This window comes from Trichomonas vaginalis, chromosome III (assembly GCF_026262505.1).
Source record: "Trichomonas vaginalis G3 chromosome III, whole genome shotgun sequence".
Taxonomy (NCBI): Eukaryota; Parabasalia; order Trichomonadida; family Trichomonadidae; genus Trichomonas; species Trichomonas vaginalis.
Window position 1 is genome coordinate 10,865,017 of NC_067205.1, and position 21,485 is coordinate 10,886,501.

The window sequence follows — 21,485 nt, forward strand, 5'->3', positions numbered from 1 at the left end:
GGGTATAATATAGAGAAGCTTTATGAATAACTTAAAATCCGGGAAACTCAATATTCAACGAGAAAAACGCTTAACGAATCTCACTTTTGGTGTAAACATCACAAAAAATTGAAAGGGCTTTCTGGTCGGAAGCCTCCCTTAATGAATTGAATGTGAAATAATCGATCGTTATTAAAATCTTTTTACTTGTTTCAATTTATTATTAATAATCATATGCTAATTAATAATATTTATCAGTTAAAATACCTTTAATTAAATTGAATACTTCTTTAACTTTTTTTCTAAGATTACTAGCTTTCGAATATCATGCTAAAGGATTTTATGAGAAATTTCTACAGCTTGGCATTCGAAATCAGGTACAGAGCAGTTATTTCTACGTGGGTATATTGGTTACGCGATATCTTTCGATTTTGTCAATACTTTTTCTTTATCTTAGATATTACGCATGTAGATCAGCTTAATACACGACCTCCAACATTTATCAATGTACTTAACAATGTAGGATTGCTCAATCCTGGTATTTATTATCAAGATTCGACCATCGAGTCAACCATGTCATTCATTATTACAAATATCTTAGCCACATGGATTCTTTGGTCCACTGCGAACAAATGCAAATCCGGGAAATACCTTTTCAAAACACAACTTTATTTCATTCGTATTCTTTTAGATATCATCTCGTCAGTTGTGCAGATACACGTTTTCTTCAGAGTAAACCAGCAACTGTGCATGCTTATCAACTCGTTTAACATTTTGAATATTATTTCGTTTATTCTTATCATTTTGAACCTTTTTCTCACTGAGTTTTTCGAGTACATATCAGCCACATTTTTCCGGCCCAAAATCTTCATCATGGAAACGATGCTCGATTCAAACTCTTGTTCGACCGACCATTTCATGTTCTGGGCACGTTTCTCAGTTGTAGCATGTCAATTACTTCTATACGACTTTGATCATTTCATTCTAGAATTCATTATATTTTTCTTCTTCCCAATTTACATCATTTTCGTTATCGAAATGCGATTGTCACATGGAGTTCATGTCAGTATCTTCGCTGCTATACTCAAAGACTCTCCAATCTTTGCTTCTCCTTTCATAATATTTTTCAATTTGCATCCGAACAAATACATACGTCCAACCTTCCTCATGATCTTTCTTATCCTTGTTTATACCGTTATCTACTATTTCCACAACATTTTCATGAAGAAATACTCATCATCCATCATGAATGAAAAAATTGAACCTCCTTTTTGGATTCCTCTAACAAATGCAACTGTTATGAGGTACGCAGCCGAAACAGAAGCAGATGTAGAATGTTTCGAGAACTATCTGATGCTAAGAAGCAAATTAGATCCAGAGGAAATGATAGAAGTAATCAGATTTTTGGGAATTTTCAAAGCACATCGTTCAAAAATACAATTAATCATTTCTAAGTGGAATGGAGACAGCCCTTATTACGATTACCAGTTCTACGTCTTCAGTAGAATCCTTAGATCAGGTGACAAAGCTTCCCCAGTCATGTCTTCCCATCTGGATGATTTACACAGAAATTATTTAATTAATTTGTCACTTTTTTGGCAAAAAAGACATGAAAAACACTTTTTTGACAGTTTTGTGTATGGTTTGAAAGCGTCATTTGCATATATAGAGCTTGTTAATTATAGCCAGTACCTTGTTTATATATATCAAAGGGATCCAAACATACAATTAGCTTATGCTGAGATTTCTCTTGTTGCTTTGGGTGATCCACAGAAATCTGTGCTGTTTAGGAAGTATTCGAACATGATTAGAGATAATCCAGATGCTTGCGGTGACCCTGTCTTCAAGAAAACTTCAATTTATTATCCATTATCAAATGAGATAATTGAGAGAGAAAGATCTGAAACAACAAGTGGTTCTTCGTCAAATAAAATCTCTGAATCTAACTCTAAAATTAGATTCCACTTTGACGAAAACGTAATTTACAGAAATGAAGACTCAAACAACTCCCCGATCGCTATGGGTGTGAGAAAATGCTCTAACATCAAACCTTATGGCACAATTCTAAGCTTTATCATCATATCTACGTGGGCAATAGTTTATATTATGAAATTTGCAAACGTAATGAATAATAACGTGGAGACTGTTGTTGAGGTTAGGGATTTGTTGCAGTATTCACTTCAAGCAGCTTATAAACTCACTGCTGGAATAGTTATACACCAAATTTACACAAAATTCGAAGCAAGTCCGGCCAATACCTACAACAACATGCAAAATAAACATCCCACGAACAAATTCTACACTCCAAACAACATTGTAGGTGAAACTAATTATTTAGGAAAAATACCAAAGATGACGTTCAAAAAAGTAGTCGAAGAAGCACCATATGATCAAAAGGAATCGGAAATTAACCACGATATTGAAAAAATTTCTGAAAATGAAAATATTGATTTTAATAATGACAAAAATTATCAAAATCCTGTTACAAAGAATGGTTATAACGAGTCTTACGCTCCAATCCTCCGTCCTGGCGTTAGAAACATACAAGATTTGCCAAATTTGCAAAATGAGAATTTTACAGACGAAGAGAAGCGCCAACTTATCTGTATCTACAAGATATTGAACATCCACGATGAGATTCTTGATTATTCCATCACTGCGAGGGAAGATTTAACATTCCAAGCCAAAGTTCTCGGATATTCATCAGAATTCCTTGCATCATCATCCAATGACAAATGCGAAACATTGGACGGGATGGAGAAGCTGATCAAGAAGTCAAAGGTCGAAATTAAACATAATTTGGAGAATTACACGAATTTGACATCTAAAATTATCAATTCTACGAGATTTGATGAGACATACAAAGGAATGGCCAATTTGCTATACAAACTATCATTGTTTGGAACATTACTTTCCTTAGTTTTCATTTACATAAGAATCAGAACTCTCCTTAGAAGAATTCCACCTTCTGCAACAGAATTTTTGGGTTCAAAAGAAAGATTGTCACTTTTATTATTGAAGAAATCTCTCGAGTCATGGGATTTATTCAGAATTTTGTTCCCCTCAGAAAATACTAACGGACAAAAAGTGACAAATACAAAAAGTGCCACAAAAGTGCCAATTAATCCGAATTTGAAGAGAATGAAATTAGGAAGATATTCAAGTGAAGCAGATGTGAATTACACGCAAATGTTGACAGAAAGTTCACATCACATCAACTTGAAAGATGCAAAATTTTCAATTTCTTTCATAGGAGCTGAAAATCTTCTGAAAACGTCAAATTTCGCTTTGATGTCACCTTTTGTAAACTCTTCAAATTCAACAGCGAACAATTCTGAGTCAGAATTCTCAGATGACTTCTCAGAGTGTTCGATGACTGACAACTCCGCAAAAGATGATGATTTCATTGTTGCCGAAAACATCGAAAAAATTGACATCGTGTCAAAAACGATAAGTGAAACCATTTACAACCAAAGGTTATTTTACATCAGTTTAATTTTCATATATTTCACTCCATTCATGGTTGCGATCTTTTTGAACATGAAATCAAACGTTTTCTACCTTTTCCAAAACGAAAACAATAAAATTCTTTTGAATAGAATCAAAGAAAACGTGACACAGTTACATGTTCATTCTATTTATTTATATGAGAGTTACAAGAATAATTCCAATGTTTCTCCTTTCTCAGGAAATATTTCCATATATACTCGGCATTTCCAGAAAGTTGAAGAAGAAATAGATAAAATGATTTCGACGAATTTCATTGGAACAAATGTCGCAATTTTAATTGATGGATTTGTTTTCATTTGCGGATTGTTAATTGCTCTTTACTTAGAGTTGAATGTCAACCATGGTTTGGACAGTTTGTTTAATATTCCTATTGGTTATTTGGATGATTTGAACAAACCAAAAGACAAACAACCAGAAAACAAATTGCCAAATAACGTAATCGTTGCAACCGTTGATAATAACTCTAAAAATATTATCGATATAACTCAAAATGTTAAGGAAATTTTGGGTGTCGAAAGTCTCGATTTCATTGGTAAAAGATTTGACGAAATTTTTACACCAGACGATACAAAAAGTGACATCAGAAATTACCAAGTCACTGCCAAAAGATTTAGAAAATTTGTCACTTCTAAATACAAATTTGACAGAATTTCAAGAGTGGCACTTTTTGAATTAACCAACCAAACAAACACCAAACAGAATTTCATCACTTGCTTATCGAAATACGTTACACCTAACATTGCAAAGATGATTTGCGACGACGGATTGTTTAAGCATCATAGTGATGACATGACGATTATTATTGGCAGATTTTATATGACAGAATACAACAATTCCACTGACAAGTTCTTTTTGACTGTTCAGTCTTTGATGCAGTGTTACATGACATTCCATTTGTTGAGGTGCCAGGGAAGCTGCTTCTATTTCATTGGAAGCGGATATGATCCAAATACAACGCTTCTGTTTATTAGAGATATAATAAACGGAACAAAAACTTCCAAGGAAAAAATTTTCAAAAGTTTCGTTGTTGCTTCTAAAGTTTTTGATGCTGAAATTGCTTTGAGTGATGAACCTTATATATCTATATACTTCGAAGGACACAAGGCTCAAGTTAGTTCTGCCTTCGCAATTCCAGATTACTCTGTAATGTTTTTGAACCAAACTCTTCAATCAAATGAAGCAAAAGTTACTGAATTCAATCAAAACAATGTCAAAGGAAGCTATATCAGCTTTGATGACATTGAGAAATGTTTGACTGATTAGTTATTATAATTTTTTTATATATAGATTGATATATTATTTTATAAAACCATGTTAGTTATCTTATTACTTTTAGAAAAAAATAGTTATTTTTCTTTTTTTTTAAAAAAAATTGTTTGCAGATTAGAAGGGTGTTGTCTGCAACCATTTTCTTTAATACAAAATGGCATCAAAGTACTTTGACACAGACTCAACCTATTATTAAGCTAAATAATCGGTTGGTTGACGAAAACAGACATCAAATTAATCATTTGTAGGCTATTTCAAATTATATTTCCCTTCAAAAAAGTTGAGATCACAATTTGAAATTGTAAGTTCATAATAATAAATTCATTTTAACTTAAGGGTGCACATACTATTTTCTGACATTCTCTCAATTTTTTTGACACTCTAGCTTTTTATCCCAATATTCTATGGTCAAGAGTTAATATTTTTGGTCAGAAGAAAGTAAATATAAATCACTATATAGTACTTAATATAACTGCTATACTATTCTGCTATTAAAATAAAGATATATTGTGTTTTATAAAAAAAGTTATAAATTTAATTGAATTAAACGGATACTTTTATTGATACCACTTATTGGTACCGATATTATGAACATCAACCTGGAACCATTGGGAATAATCAAAGAATGAATAGAATCTATCTAATTCCTCAAGCTTCTTCATCTGAGCTTCAGTTAATGTGAAATCAAGTTCATAGTTAGATTTGATGTTCTTTGGATTCATGGACATTGGGATGAGAATATACTTCTTAGACTTCTGCTGTAAGAACTTGAGGCAAATTTGGGCAGTTGTCTTTTTAACTTCTTCTGCAACAGACTTAACAAGGTTTGATCTCGGAATTGAACCAAATTCTTTCAAGCATCTCGATTGAGAAGTTTGAAACACCAATATGTCTTGTTAATCCCTTCTTAACACATTCTTCCATTGCATGGTATGTATCAAGAACATCGATTTGCTCGATTATGATCTTTCCATTTGCATCAGTTGGAATAATTGTTGTATCCTTTACATCACGTGATTGTAATGAAATTGGCTGGTGAATGATGTAGAGATCAACATAGTCAAGCTGCAATTGACTTAAATCATAACGTAATTCTGCTTCAACAAGGTCTTTTCTCCAATGTGTGCACCATAACTTTGTTGTGATGAACATGTCTTCACGCTTTATCTTTCCTTTTGCGAAGATTTCTTTGAGTACTTCACCAATAACATTTTGATTAAAATAAGCAAAAGCTGTGTCAATGTGTCTGACACCGCATTCTTCAATAGCATAATGAAGTGCAGCTTTGAGTTTTGCTGGATCATTGGCGAGATATGTACCGAAACCGAGTTGTGGGATCTCCATTTTCGAAAAATGTACTCGTCATTCAAAAAATTTTTTCTATCGAAATTTCAATGGGGGTGAATTCAGAGAGAGGGTCAAAGTTGCTATTTGTCACTTTTCCACAAGAATATAATGGGGAAAAAGTTATCATATAGTTGATCTCATTCACTGAGGTGAGAGATGCATGTAGTGTAATATGTAATGGGATAAACAGTGGGATTGCTGCTCTAAGTCCTAGGTTCGAGACACATTGGCTTCATTTTTCTCTTTTTTATTGACGTAAACTATTCAATTTTTGTGTTATCCATTCAAATTTCAGAATTTTTTTTGCAGATTTCACGCTACATTCGAAGTTACCTTTTGTAACAACCACCACCGCCTACGAAAGACGAAAGTGTGTCACGATTTCACCCGGAAATCCGACGGTTGTTTAAGAGTAAGCACTTTTGGCACCTACTCGGTGAATTCACAGGTCTGAATTCACAGGAATGAATTCACACATTTGATCGCAAATTTAAAGTGCAATAATTTAAGGCATAGAAATCGAATTATCCAACTGTAAGTTCATAAATAAAATTGAATTCTCCTGAAATAAAATTTGACAAAATTTTTATCATTGCAAAATCAAATGATGACCAAGGAAATATAGCATTGATCTCACAATAGATATTTAGATCATTAGACAGTAATGGGATAGTCTTTACTTTTAATTAAATTAAACTAATTCAGTAAATGCATGCCCATTGTTTTGTACAATGAAGAAAAATACATTAACATTCATTCTCCTTTATTTTGAAGAGAAATGAATATATTTTAAATTCATAATGGAATTTTTATAATCATATATGGGATGACATTAAAAATATAGATAGTTTTATAAATTTGTTTATTTATATTATCTGAAAAACTCTTATGCAAAATAAAATTTGAAATTTATTTAATTTGAAGGAACATGCGGGTGTTTTGGGTACCAATAGATCACTATTCTAAATAGAATAAAATGATAAGGTACTCAATAAGCCAAATAAACATAAAAATCAAAAATATTACTAGTACGAAATTATGCAGAAATAGAGCAAATTGTGATGCCTTGTATTTTTTGTTTCGTTTAGCATACTGAATGTAAGTTTTGCCATTATTACAAACTGAATAAAAATCATATCGTGGAAAAAGAAATGTTATTAAATTTTCGTTATCTGTTTGCAGTGTTTTGAGCAAGAGCGTTGATCCATCTTTAAACGGTTCCTTCCAATTTAAACCATAAGATATAAGAAGTTTTACTGTTTCTTCATTGATGGTTGATACAGCGTATTGTAATGGGTTATTTCTATCTTTATTTTTTGAATTAACATTTGCTCCATTAGAACATAGTATTTTTATTATTTCAATACGATTCAATGATGCTGCCATATGAAGAGCTGTATTTCCATCTTTATCAGCTGCATTAATATCAATGCCATTTGAGATAAGAACTTTTGCGGTCTCAATGCTATTTTTTAAAGCAGCAGTATGAAGAGCTGTTTTTCCCTTATAATCAGCTAAATTAATGTCAATACCATGAGAAATGAGATTTTTCGCATATTTAAATTTATTCTTCTCTGTGGCATAATGAAGGGCAGTTTTTCCATCAATATTTCGAGCATTAACATCAACTCTTTTTGGAGTTTCATTATTTATTTCTTCTTTGCATTCGTTTTCAGCCGAATTGTTTTTGAAGCTTGGCGCAAGAGTTAACAAATATTCAAAGATTTCTTTATGTTTGTGAATTACAGCAAGATGAAGAACTGTATAACCAAAATATTTATTATGGTCATTAAGATCTGCACCATGTTCAATAAGTAGTTTTAACATTGGCAAATTATTGTTTATTACTGCTTGATGTGCAGCAGTATTTGTATCTCCATTCTTCATATTGACAATTGAACTGTCAGAGAGTATAATCTTTGCCATTTCAAATAAATCATTCTGAACTGCTAAATGAAGAGCTGTATTGTCATATACATCTTTCGATTTTACATTAATTCCATGTGAGATTAGGAATTTAGCATATTCCAAAAGATTTTCTTTTGAAGCAATATGAAGGGCACTTTCATCATTTTCATATTTATGGTTGATATTAACACCATTAGCAAGTAAATACTCCCAAATTGAAGAGAGATTAAAATATTTTGATGAGAGGAACATTTCATTGTAGTCTTGTGATATATCAAAATAAACAAAGAATGCAGGGAGATTGTAGTATTTATAACAAAAACTTAAATTGATTTTAATTTTGTATTCCAAATAAGGGCTGCACCAACAAAGTTAATTACAGCGCAGGTAACTTCTAGAGACCACCATTTTGTTGCATTCTTTGATGTATTTACTGTCCAATTTCCTTGGAGATACATAATAATGATTCCAACAACGCAACCAATCTGATTTAAGTTACCAAAGAATCCTGTGAGACCTGATGGGGCAGCTTCAACGAGCATAGTTGGTGCAATTGATGTAACACCACCGATTACTAGACCTAGAAGTGCACGCATTACAATCATGAGAGCAAATGCTTTCTTTGATGATGCAAGCATAATTAAAAGTATTACTGAAGATGTGCATTGAAGGATGCAAAATACAAGTCTTCTTGGAAGAAATGTAAGCATCCATGTAGTGATGAATGGACCAATTACAGCAAATAGAGCAAGAATTGCATTAAACCAAGTTGTATTCATTTTTGATATTCCCCATTCATCTTTAAAGAAAGGGACCAATGGAGATGCGATACCAGTGGAATATCCAAAGTTCATTGAGCCAGTCATAATTATAAGACCGTATATGAGCTCGTGAACACAGAGGTTAACCATGTTCTAGAAAAATGAACTTGAATGCATTGAAAAAATTCCTTAGAATGTTTCTTCAAAATAGTATGGGTAAAATTTTAAATAATATCTTTTTAAAATATAATTATACACATTCTTATAGTTTTTTCAAGGTGAATATTAGTTTAACAATTTTTCAAAGAGTTATGTCAAAAATTCAATAAAAATTGAAATCCTTCAGAATTTAACCTCGGTAACATATAAAACAAATATGAAAAGATTCATTCATTTGCATTTGCATTATACTCATCAGTTACATCAGAATCATGAATGAAAGTATTCTTTCTGGTAATTGTATAATTTATTACTAATACGAATCATGTTTAAGTTGTGACCACTATGCCTATTAGTCCATATTATGATGCTATTTTGATTGATATTGGTAAGCTTATGAACCTGTGATATATAATCTCTATTCATTTCAATTTTTCCCCAACGTAACATTGCACATTGAATTATCTAAATGTAGTATGAATAATTATAAGACTTAAATGATATATTTATTATAAATTTATTTTGTCTGCTAATCCAAGTTACGGCCTTGGTATTTATTGCCTTCAAAAGGGATCATCAGCAATATTTGCTTCATATGGATACTATTTATCTAATCGAGTTAAGCATTTATGCTTTGTTTACCCAACTTCAATTGTGTTTTCCATATTCAACGAAAAAGACATCAAAGCAGATGTAGTGCATGAAATACCTTTGCAATATACAATAATTGCAGCATCTAATTTTCCTAATTCTTTACAAGAAGGAAAAGAAGATTACGAAAGAATCGCTCTATATACAACTAATAGCCAAGTAGTCATATGCAGCTTTTTTCCAAAGTTCAGAACAGCAATTGCTGAAAAGATTTACCCTCATAATCCAATATTAGACGGAAGTGCCCCAATATTATTAGGATTACAAGACTATTTTGTTATTTTCTATTTTCCAACAACTTTTTACATCATTCTTAATGACGAATCCTTTGTAGCTTATGAAAGAATTATAGATTCACAATTATCACCTTCAACTATATCATATCGAGATAATATACTATACTTAAACTCTTTATCAACATCAGATTTACACATGGTTGACATTGATTACTATTTTTCAAACGCAGAAGAAGATATTGAAGAAAATTTTGTTTATTCTATTTTCAGAATGGAAGAAGTCATTGATTTTGTTTATTGTGATTCTCAATACATCGATATTTTTACTCCAAAATCATTTTATAGACTTGATCAAAATGGAAATGTAAAATTTTCATATAATCTTCCAATTGACAGCAAAGTTGTATCGGTCTTAGAAACTCCGAAAAAGTCTCTTTACATTTTCTTCATTTTAGGAGATATTTATGAGTTTTTCAACGGAGAATTTAAATATATTCAGCTGGGATCACAAGCAAACAACACAATTTACCTTGATGAAGGTGTTATATTCATTAGCTCGCTCAATGGCCCATCAATTTTCTTAAAAGATTCAACAATTTATAATATGTATTCTTCTCCAATGATAGAGACTCTCGCGAAGCTCCCCGAGACCAGGGATTATCCACCAAGGATTATTGCAGCAGGAGGAATCATTTTTGGCGTTGTTGCGCTCTTGGGAGTTTCAATGAGGCCAATTGCAAAATCTTTCATCGAAGAACCCGATATAAACATTATATTCGGGGTTGGAGATACCGCTTTGTGTTCTTCATGCACAGAAACAAAAATTTTCGGTGAAAATATTCCGATATTAAATTTTCCAACGTTATATGCAGCAGAATTGGTCAATGGATACATACAAGTTACAAATGATTATACATTGATCGTTAATAACCGTGTTTCAGAAGAAAATACTCAAAATTTTGAAAAAATTGACGGATTAATCAGAAATTTCGAAAAAACAAGGATCAATATCCTCAAATCTCAATATGTATTTGGCAATAAATACAAAGATATGGTTGTTTTGTATTATACGAATCATTTTGACATTTTCCGGATTAATTCAAGGTTTTCTGTTGTTCTTCAGAAAGATATAGATACAGAGATATCATCCATTGCATTTTCTGACTTCATTTTCGTTTCAACTTGGAAAAATAATTTGATAAAAATGGATTATTCAGGAAATATCCTGTCAAAACTCGATTTACCGCGTCCGTATGTATCATTACAGGTATGTGGCCAGTTTTTGTTCTGCGGAACTCACTCAGGAAGAGTTTTTGTTTATGATTTTGATTTTAATATCGTCAAAGAAGTTGGAATCACCATTTCTGCTGTTTTTCTCATCAAAAGAGATGAGAATTGTTTACTCGCGACATCAGACAGAACAAATATCATCTTTGTTGAAGGAAATAACATAAGATTTGTAAAATTGATCGAATCTACACTTGTTGCAGCAACGTTTTATAAAGATTGTTTGTTGGTATCTGATGGAAACGTCTTAGATCTCCTAGAATTCAATGATCAGTACGAATTGTATCATATTGAGCTGATAAACGTTCCAGGAACGGCCGTTACTGTTGCCCCTGTTGATGGAAATACGTATCTTGTATTGGATGATGATAATACATGTGTTATTTCCGAATCTCGAGTTTATGAAACAACAATTGACCGAAATTTCGAGTTTCCTTCCAAAGAAATCATATCATCTTTGGTCACAAATGGGAAATATCACTTCGCAAGTGGTCAGATCATCTCAGATGACCTTTTATTCAACGAAAAAGGTTTAATTTACACTTTGAGAACAGGAGACACAAAAATTGAGGCCGTACATAGGATAGAAGTACCTCACGCTGCAACAGAAATAGCTCTAAATGGTGATTTGGCCTATGTAAGCGTTGGAGGTTTTATTTACGTGTACAAAATTGATGAAACAGGGTTTTTGAACAAGATTGCAGAATACCCATGCGAAGTAAGTGCCATGAGACTTCGAATTGACCACGGAAAACTCATGGTTTTCGATATTTGCAAATCAATTATAATTTTTGACATAATTGGCGAAGAATTGAAGCTCAAATGTAGAGACAGAAGGTATAAGATAGCAATGTCAGCCTGTTTTGTCACAGATGATGACATTTTGATGTGTGATGGAGATGGATATCTTAGATTATTAAAAATCGTTGGAGATTCGATGCAAGAAATTGATAGTTTCTTTTTCGGAATGATCTTCAATGATTTATTGCTCTGGGATTCGATGCCAGACAAAATTGTCCCAATGTTGAAATTTGGACAAAAAGTTGTGGTCGGAGGAACATCAAATGGTGCATTATACGCTTTTCCAGTTATAGAAGGCACCCAATTCGAAAAACTGAAGAAAACTGAAGATGTCTGCATTAATTTCTTGAATATTTGTGAATTCTTCAATCCAAGAGAAAATTCAAGAAAAGATAAAGTTTTCGCTGATCTGTCGCTACTTTCGAATGTTCTTGAAGAGTATAAATGTCATAATTTAGACGTTACTCCATTTATTATAGAGTGTATTACGAATTTGTTTGTTTAAATATAGATATTTTCGATTAATTTTGATTTTTTCACATCCATACGTTAATATCATTAATTCTATCATCAATTACAATTTTAATTTTGAAAAGAAATCAAAGAATTAAAGAGGTTCAAGCAAAGCCCTATAAGATAATGCGAAAATATTGTGATGTAGAATCAAATTTGTTAATTTCAAGCATATTCATTCTATATTCCTCTAAAAATATTGTGTACGGATCATCTGTATCAGTGAAATGGCGAAACATTCGAGATATGCTGCATCATTCTCATGTATTCCTTCAAACAATGAACTGAGTTGAAAAATTATTTTTCTGACTTTCTCTTACAATTTGAACTGTATGTGTTTTTGTATGAATGCTAATATAATTTTCTATAAAATCTTTCAACTACACCCGTAAGTGGAAATGGAAAAAATACAGATTTTTACAATACCATGGAAAAGTTCACAGTCTCCACAGAAATGGAGATTGTTAACGCTATCCAAAATGCACTTGAAGGAAATCGAAACATATCTTCTCTGACAGATCTTCCTCTTGAAGCATTGAACAAAATTCAAAATTATTTGATTAAACTTGGACATCTGATTGTCGAAAAGAAAATAGAATACAAATCTTTTTATGAGCTTCGCATGGAGGAGATTGAGAGAGTTCTATCTCAACAAGCTATAACTAACGAGCAACCTTCGGCAACAGCTAGTCAGCCAATTAGTTTATCAGCACATCATCCCATAGTAGAAAAGACGAATTCAAAGACTACTTTGGCTGTACCTTCACCAAAACGAGATACATTATCATTTTCAAGGCAGAACTCGCGAACGGAAGTTGGAAATCGTCAGCATGTTAAGAGCACCAAGACTGAGACTCAAAATTTAGATGATATTTGGATTAAAACAGAGAAAAATGAAATTTTCAAAAGATTGCCTGAAAATATAGGATATAAACTGGATATCATGTTCGATGATATGCTTACCAAAACACATTCCCCTATTTCTCGTGGCCCTCACTGGACAGAAAAATTTAAATTTTTATTTCAAAAAGGTCGGCAGACGAAACGTACACGTCAGAAAGTGAATCCAAAGATGCCTCCAACTCCTATGAACATGAATGACATTTCTCCGTTTTGGAATGAATATTTTCCAAAATTTCAAGTTGAAAAGACACAAAAATGCCAAAGATCAAAGATACACTGCCTCTTATCGTGTATTGTACAATGTGATCCACCAAGTAATACCAATAAAACCCCTAGACGTAAAAAAACAAATCCATTGGCTCCAAATATTCCATATCACAACTACCTTCAATTGCCATACGAAGATAGGCTGGAACTTGAACTTAAGAGCCTGGAATTATACCCCCAAACTGAAACAGAAAATGCTTTTCAAGGAAATCTTCCAGCAACGATAAATAAATATGAAGAAGAACTTACGGAGATCAGAACCGAGTTGAAGGCATTCCAAAAAGACTTAATCGAGAAGATTCCGGAAATTAGAAAGAAAGAAGAAGATAGATATCGAAATATTCAAGAAATTAATCTGTTTTTGGATTCATTACCTCCAAAATAATCATAATATATACTTATACTTTGTTTTTTATAAATATTTGTTTTGTATTTTAGAATTTCAAAAATTTTTTATAAATTTAGAAAACAAATCGTATTTACAATAAGACAGGAGCTGAAGAAACATCAACAGAAGAAGAATAAATGATTAATTCTGTACCGTTATCGCGGCATTCCTTTTGAAGAGGTTTATATATGTCTTCAGCAGATAAAACCGGATCCTTCTTTAACATCTTTGATAAATTGCGGATGAATGTACTAATATTCAATTTTCCTTTGTCGTTTATTTTGGTAGCGTCCAATCTAGGGCAAGTAGTCATCAGTAAAACTCTTTCTGGAGTTTCTCCAGAGAAATTCAACACACCACGCATTGTATTTGAAACGGATTGAATCGAAAAAGTTTTTGTTTGATCTTTTTTATCACCATTCGACCATGTTTCATAAGATGGGCAGCCATTTATCAATATTGTAAGTCGAGATGCTGGATTTTTGTGCTTTTTAATTAGAGAAAAGAATCTTGAAGGTAAAACTTCACGACCTTTGATCATAAATGGGTGGGCTTCAGTCTCCAAGCCATCAATTGGCTCCATAGAATATCCAGATAAAACAATTGCTAAATGGTCCTTAACATTTTCTAGGAACAATTCCATCCATTGACAGAAATCTGGATATGCTGGGCTAGGCAAGAAATAAAATGAAAAATCAGCACGTTTAAACTGTTTTCCAGCTTTGAATGCATCAGCATAAGCAGATGTATCGAGAAGATTCTTTGGGGTTGGAATTGCCAAGCAAACTCTTTCAGGAATATTTGAAGCCTTATAAGAAAATGGACTCTCCCCTGTGAGATCCCTTCCAATCGATTTCATTGCTCTTAGATTATCAACACTCATTTTTTGATTGTTGAGGAAAAAAAAATCAAACTAACGTACAAAAATACCTAAAGAACCAAAACAACATTTAATTTTGATTGGGAATTTGGGGAATCGAGCATTATCCAAACTTATTCAAAACTGTAATCTAATTAGGCCAATATTGAATGGTCACAGCAGTTTGACGCTAACTTTTGTTTCGACCTCAATTTAAATATGATTAAGGGTTTCGTTTTGCGAAAAAAAACGTACAATACGCAATTTCGCTAAAAAAACATTTAGCTAGCAATTTCGACCTTTGACTCCACTCAAGACGTCACTTTTTTAATTTTGCGGTATCATATTTTTGGAAAATCTTTATGAATATTATATAAAAAGTCTCTTTAATATCTATATTTCATATTTTTATCGATTTTTAAAGTTTTTGCGAAAAGTATTCAATTATTTTTGCTATTTGGTCGGGTAAATGTCAGATTTGCGACATTTTCTGATATGATATTCAGATTCTACGTTGATAATAATGCTTATAGAACCCTCTTGCTATTGTGTCAAAATTGCGAAACCGATAGCAAAAATATCTCGCAATATCAAAATTGAGATATTGAGTGAATTATGCATTATAGAGATTAAAAATCTGATTTGTGAAAACATCTCATCAGTTTCTAGCTAATTCAAAAATCTTTACTATCTTATTCGATTAAAATGAAAAGGGAATAGTTTCATTATGCTTTAAATGACAGCCTTATAATATAATCATAGTTTTCGCTCAATATGCAGCATTTTTTTTCGAAATCTATGGTCAATGTCCTAAATACTGATTGCTTTGCATTCATATCGCTTACATTTTCTATACCCACATCACTATTCATTGCTATTCCTATCTTTTTCATTTTTGTTTGTTTCTCATAATTTCTCAAAAAACATGATAACTTGATATTTGTAAATATCATACTTTATAACGTAAATAAGAACTTGACCTATTAAGAAAAGCAGTAATGAAAAGAAAATCTGAAATTCATAAAAATTACAAGTTTCTGATGACAATTAGCTTAATTAAACCAGGTACAAGATTATATAATTGTATTTTCTATCCAATTATCCATATAATATCTTATCCAGAAAAAATAACTTGATCAATACCAAATGATTTTTTAACTAGTAAATAAAGTATTTTCTTTACACACACATTGTATATCATAGTTTTTTTTGGTTTCGCAAAACATCCAAAAACAAATATGCTATAAAAGTGACAATTTTAGCAAAACGAAACCCTTAATATGATATACTTATCATATCATATACAATAAAATATTCGATTTTTCTTCGATTTTACATTTGATTGTATCAATTTTTTAAAAACAATATTGTTGGGGCATTTTCTTAGGAGAGGGTAAATTTGAATACCATTCAAAAGTAAAAATTCACAATTTGTTCGATTTGGACATATAATCTATTATTATATATAATGTAATTAAGAAAAAAAAATAAAATGACCTGCATATATTAAGCTCTCTTGGTCTTCTCCGTCTGCAGATGATTCTGCTGCTGGTTGAACTGTAACTGTTATAGTAGAATCAATCTCGACTGTCATCGTTTCTTGTAACTTTCTAGCATTGGGATTCATCTTTCTCTCCATATAATTAGCGATGCTCATTGGAGTACTGATGAAGAATACTGATTTAGCATTTACAGGTGAGGCTCCAGCTGCAGCTGAGTCGGCGATAATTGGGAATGAATATTGTGCATCAGAAATAGTATATGTGACTTTCTTTAAAGAATTTCCCATCATATAAAGTGCTTTCACATTACCATTACAAGTCATGCTTTTAGGAGGTTGATCGTCTCCTTGAAGTTCGGCGTCAACTTTGAGTTTAGCAGGAAGTTCCATTGTGAAGGTATTCTTTGTAGAAAATACTGATGATGAAATGTAATTCATATTTGCAGCTATTCCATCAATAGTATCAGAACCTTTAGCCTCCATATTTGGCATTATTGGAACTATTTGAATTTTGCATGTTTGGGTTTTGTCTTTGCACTCAACTTTAGTTAATGGATAAAGTGGATCTTGTGCCTGGAGTTGAGCAAAATTAACCTTAAGATTAATGATGAAAGGATTATCATAATTTATTACATCTCTATATGATTTTTGATCAGTTGAAAATTTTGCTGCGACAGTATAGTTAGAAAGACCGGCTATAAGATATGTACCTTCAAGGCAAACTTTACCATTAACAGGAATTTCATATTTCTTTGAGTTTGTTTGTTCTACTAAGTTTTCAAATGTATCGCATCCATCAATAGTTGCGTCTGCAGTTGCAACGCGAATGAATGGAAGAGAAAATGTTAACTGGCTTTAAGGGTGCACACGAGAGGATCATGTAAACTTCAGAATTTAGAACCTTATTTTAGGCATTATCTTGGCTACCTATTTAGGCTCGAAAAGCAAAAAATATCACAAAATACAACTTGACTCCATTATGACCCTTTCATGGAGGTAGTTTTTATCCGCTAGTATTGTCCCTTTGAATCTCTTTACAATTCGAAATCAAATTCAAACCTCAGTAGAAGAAAGGAAGAATCGACTTACTACGGTTGTAATACGAATAAATACATATATTTAATTATTTTTATTTACATAATAATTGTTTGAAGCTCATATTCCATCAAATTTTTAAATAAAAACATTAAAATGTTGAAAATGTTCATATATTTTAATAGGGTTTTGGCACTTTATTGAGGAATTACTACATACATAGTCGAACTGAACTTGATATTTTGAAATTTAAATTATTTATCAAAATTAAAATTGAACTTGAAATTTATAATTATTTAGTCATATTTTGCATAATTCTAAGTAGATTTTGTAAAAAATCAAGAAAGAAAAATTTTAACGTGCTTTATTTTTTCTTTTTTATAATAATACATATTATTATATAATTAACATATTCATAATGTTTCACCCTTTCAAAAATATAATTCTCCTCCTCTCAAATAAACGTACATACGGGTGGCCTCTTTTTTCAAAAAATTAAAATTTGAAATTTTGGGCTCAAATATTAGAGATTTTTTCAACCTTCAACGATATATGTTGTCTATATCAGACCTCCTTTCTTTTTGATACTTAACATTGTTCCTAAATCTTAGCCGCTAAGGCTGTTCTGAAAATATTTTTTTTTTCGAAAAAATTCGAAAAAAATTCTTAAAATTCAAAAATCCCTTAATTCCTGAGGATTTTGGAAAAAAGTTTTTGGGGCCGAATAACAAAACAATACAAAATTATCGCCGTCCTTTTTTTTCTTTCTTTCTCTTTTTTTTTCCTCTCTCTCTCTTTCTTTTCTCTTTCCTCTTTTTACTCCTCTTTCTCTTTTCATCATTAAACGTAGAAAGATATATTAATATTATTTTAAAATTAAAAAAAATAAAGAAAGTATAATAAGTAATTATTTAGTTATCGATATATATATGTAAAGTGATAATCTGAGGATAATCTGAGGAGGAGTCTGAGGATTAGACTGAGGAGTTTGAGGAGTAGTCTGAGGATAATCTGAGGAGTTTGAGGATAATCTGAGGAGTTTGAGGATAATCTGAGGAGTAGTTTCAGGAGTTGTCTGAGGATAATTTGAGGAGTTTGAGGATAATCTGAGGAGTTTGAGGAGTAGTCTGAGGAGGAGTTTGAGGATAATCTGAGGAGGAGTCTGAGGATTAGACTGAGGAGTTTGAGGAGTAGTCTGAGGATAATCTGAGGAGGAGTCTGAGGATTAGACTGAGGAGTTTGAGGAGTAGTCTGAGGATAATCTGAGGAGTTTGAGGATAATCTGAGGAGTTTGAGGATAATCTGAGGAGTAGTTTCAGGAGTTGTCTGAGGATAATTTGAGGAGTTTGAGGATAATCTGAGGAGTTTGAGGAGTAGTCTGAGGAGGAGTCTGAGGATAATCTGAGGAGGAGTTTGAGGATGATCTGAGGAGGAGTCTGAGGATAATCTGAGGAGTTTGAGGAGTAGTCTGAGGAGGAGTTTGAGGATAATCTGAGGAGGAGTCTGAGGATTAGACTGAGGAGTTTGAGGAGTAGTCTGAGGATAATCTGAGGAGTTTGAGGATAATCTGAGGAGTTTGAGGAGGAGTCTGAGGATAATCTGAGGAGGAGTTTGAGGATAATCTGAGGAGTTTGAGGATAATCTGAGGAGTTTGAGGATAATCTGAGGAGTTTGAGGAGTAGTCTGAGGAGGAGTTTGAGGATAATCTGAGGAGGAGTCTGAGGATTAGACTGAGGAGTTTGAGGAGTAGTCTGAGGATAATCTGAGGAGGAGTTTGAGGAGTAGTCTGAGGATAATCTGAGGAGTTTGAGGATAATCTGAGGAGTAGTTTCAGGAGTAGTCTGAGGACTAGTCTCAGGACTAGTCTGATGAGGAGGACTCTAAGGAGTAGTCTGAAGAGTAGTCTCAGGAGGAAGATCTGAGGAGGAGTCTTATGAGGAAGATCTGAGGAGTAGTCTGATGAGGAGGGGTCTAAGGAGTAGTCTGAGGATGATGAGTAATCTGATAAGGAGTAGTCTGAGGATGATCTGAGGATAACCTGATGACTAGTCTAGGAGTGGTCTAATAAAAATGTAAAATATTTTCAAAGAAAAAATTCTATGAATTTTATATTTTAATTCTTAGCATTATACTGAATAAAATAAACATAAATATCAAAATTTGAAATTGAACACGCCAAAAAATTGATAATCCACATTCAATATTTTGTAAGTGGCGTACTTTTTGAATACTCGCCATACGCCTTGGAGTTCTCAATTTTGAATTCGCCTTTATTTGGGCGACCTCAGAAAAATACGCCATTAAGAAAATATTGTATGAGATTTTAAATTTGAACACGCTCTACCTTAAGGAATTAAATTTATTAAGATATATTTATATATAATAAACGATTACTTTAAAAAAAAGTATTTCATCGCTTATGTAAGTTTCAAAAAAATCACGAAAATAAAAAAATCAAGATTAAGATTTTATTTTTAATTTTTGAATTTCTCAAATGGCGAAATTTTTGGGCGAACAAAAAAAATGTACGCCCGGTCAAATGGCGTGTTTAACGCATCCCTACTACATTAGAGATGCGAGTTTCCGAATTTTTTTAGCCCTGGGATGTCATAACCGCTGCGGTTTTGTAAAATTTGGGATAAATTTTGACAATCCATTTTTTGTGGGATGTACGTTTATATCAATTTGCTCGGCGTTTGCCGAGCTATTGTACAATCCTACTCGAATTCATTACGCAGCCCTGGTCACTCAAAGGCCAGGGCATACAATTACAAAATAGTAGAGTGAGACTCTTCTAATTTCTTCCAATCACAAGGAAGATCTTAGAAGAGCCTCACTCTACTCGAACACATTACGCAGCCCTGGTCACTCAAAGGCCAGGGCATACAATTACAAAATAGTAGAGTGAGACTCTTCTAATTTCTTCCAATCACAAGGAAGATCTTAGAAGAGCCTCACTCTACTCGAACACATTACGCAGCCCTGGTCACTCAAAGGCCAGGGCATACAATTACAAAATAGTAGAGTGAGACTCTTCTAATTTCTTCCAATCACAAGGAAGATCTTAGAAGAGCCTCACTCTACTCGAACACATTACGCAGCCCTGGTCACTCAAAGGCCAGGGCATACAATTACAAAATAGTAGAGTGAGACTCTTCTAATTTCTTCCAATCACAAGGAAGATCTTAGAAGAGCCTCACTCTACTCGAACACATTACGCAGCTCCTGCTCAACAATGAGCAGGTCTTACCACTTTGAGAGGCTTTCGTCGAGTTCTGATGCAGATCCCAACGCGAGCGAGAGTCTCTCAAGCAAGCTTCTAATTCGTAGCTAGAGTTTCACTCTTATGAACCGGCAGCCAATTTGAGAGACTTTCGCTCGAGATCTAATGAAAAATCAGAACTCGGCCAAAAATTGCCCAAACAGGCTTGTAATTCGTAGCTATAGTATTGATCGTATGGATGTGTTGCCAATATGAGAGACTTTCGCTCGATGTCTGATATTGCATCAGACATCGAGCGAAAGTCACTCAAAACAGCTTAGACATGTCTATTTTGACGGCATTAAATGATTTCATAGGAAATGTCTCAGTTGTTAATTAAGTTCACGTGAGCTTTTATGAATGAAAATAAGTAAAAAAAAAGAATTTTCTCAAAAAAATTGTGTACGCATTGAAATTTTTATCTATAAATTTAGATATGTCATCAATAATATAATATAATTTTAAATTCGTGGAGTACACTTGGGATAATTGAATATGGGCTACCCCATCCCAACCTCTCAAACTTCCTCTGAATTTGGACAAGGTATCCCAATCCCAAAGACCTATCTGAATAAAATGAAATAAGTATATTATATATATTATTTATTTGCTAATAATGAGCATAAATCGCTAAAATTATGAAGAAATTAAAAATTAAAAATTAAAATTAGAAAAAAATGTTGATTTAATGAGAGAATATTGTATAAAAATAGAATTATTAGCTAAAATACGTATTAATTTTATGATATTTCAATCACATTAACGAAAATCGCCCATTTTTAATTCAAATGGGCGGAAAAAAAATAAAATTCCAAAAAAAATTGAATTGGGGAAACGATAGGGGACGGG

The 21,485-nt window shown here is 32.5% G+C and overlaps 8 protein-coding genes across 8 annotated transcripts, besides 2 other annotated features; 3 read left to right on the forward strand and 5 right to left on the reverse strand.

Annotated features, from left to right (window-relative positions):
- Positions 1-294: 294 nt before the first annotated feature.
- On the forward strand, positions 295-4,939 carry TVAGG3_0679370 (uncharacterized protein; the record flags this gene model as incomplete). The annotated part of the gene is made up of 1 exon (XM_001317673.1): positions 853-4,752. The coding sequence occupies one exon, from the start codon at positions 853-855 to the stop codon at positions 4,750-4,752; it is 3,900 nt and encodes a 1,299-aa protein (XP_001317708.1).
- Positions 4,940-5,089: 150 nt separating this feature from the next.
- Positions 5,090-5,122: a mobile genetic element.
- Positions 5,123-5,305: 183 nt separating this feature from the next.
- Positions 5,306-6,117, reverse strand: TVAGG3_0679390 (oxidoreductase protein; the record flags this gene model as incomplete). Its single annotated transcript, XM_001317674.1, has 1 exon — positions 5,575-6,102. One exon carries the CDS (start codon positions 6,100-6,102, stop codon positions 5,575-5,577), a length of 528 nt encoding a protein of 175 aa, XP_001317709.1.
- A 945-nt stretch (positions 6,118-7,062) lies between these two features.
- Positions 7,063-8,265, reverse strand: TVAGG3_0679400 (spectrin binding; the record flags this gene model as incomplete). The annotated part of the gene is made up of 1 exon (XM_001317675.1): positions 7,063-8,265. One exon carries the CDS (start codon positions 8,263-8,265, stop codon positions 7,063-7,065), a length of 1,203 nt encoding a protein of 400 aa, XP_001317710.1.
- A 71-nt stretch (positions 8,266-8,336) lies between these two features.
- On the reverse strand, positions 8,337-8,924 carry TVAGG3_0679410 (glucose import; the record flags this gene model as incomplete). Its single annotated transcript, XM_001317676.1, has 1 exon — positions 8,337-8,924. One exon carries the CDS (start codon positions 8,922-8,924, stop codon positions 8,337-8,339), a length of 588 nt encoding a protein of 195 aa, XP_001317711.1.
- A 537-nt stretch (positions 8,925-9,461) lies between these two features.
- TVAGG3_0679420 (DNA repair/RNA processing CPSF family) lies at positions 9,462-12,577 on the forward strand (the record flags this gene model as incomplete). The annotated part of the gene is made up of 1 exon (XM_001317677.1): positions 10,017-12,413. One exon carries the CDS (start codon positions 10,017-10,019, stop codon positions 12,411-12,413), a length of 2,397 nt encoding a protein of 798 aa, XP_001317712.1.
- Positions 12,578-12,823: 246 nt separating this feature from the next.
- Positions 12,824-13,977, forward strand: TVAGG3_0679430 (uncharacterized protein; the record flags this gene model as incomplete). Its single annotated transcript, XM_001317678.1, has 1 exon — positions 12,849-13,976. The coding sequence occupies one exon, from the start codon at positions 12,849-12,851 to the stop codon at positions 13,974-13,976; it is 1,128 nt and encodes a 375-aa protein (XP_001317713.1).
- A 79-nt stretch (positions 13,978-14,056) lies between these two features.
- On the reverse strand, positions 14,057-14,972 carry TVAGG3_0679440 (cysteine-type peptidase protein; the record flags this gene model as incomplete). The annotated part of the gene is made up of 1 exon (XM_001317679.1): positions 14,071-14,862. One exon carries the CDS (start codon positions 14,860-14,862, stop codon positions 14,071-14,073), a length of 792 nt encoding a protein of 263 aa, XP_001317714.1.
- A 1,340-nt stretch (positions 14,973-16,312) lies between these two features.
- Positions 16,313-16,831, reverse strand: TVAGG3_0679450 (uncharacterized protein; the record flags this gene model as incomplete). Its single annotated transcript, XM_001317680.1, has 1 exon — positions 16,313-16,831. The coding sequence occupies one exon, from the start codon at positions 16,829-16,831 to the stop codon at positions 16,313-16,315; it is 519 nt and encodes a 172-aa protein (XP_001317715.1).
- Positions 16,832-17,198: 367 nt separating this feature from the next.
- Positions 17,199-18,090: a mobile genetic element.
- The last annotated feature ends 3,395 nt before the right edge of the window (positions 18,091-21,485 follow it).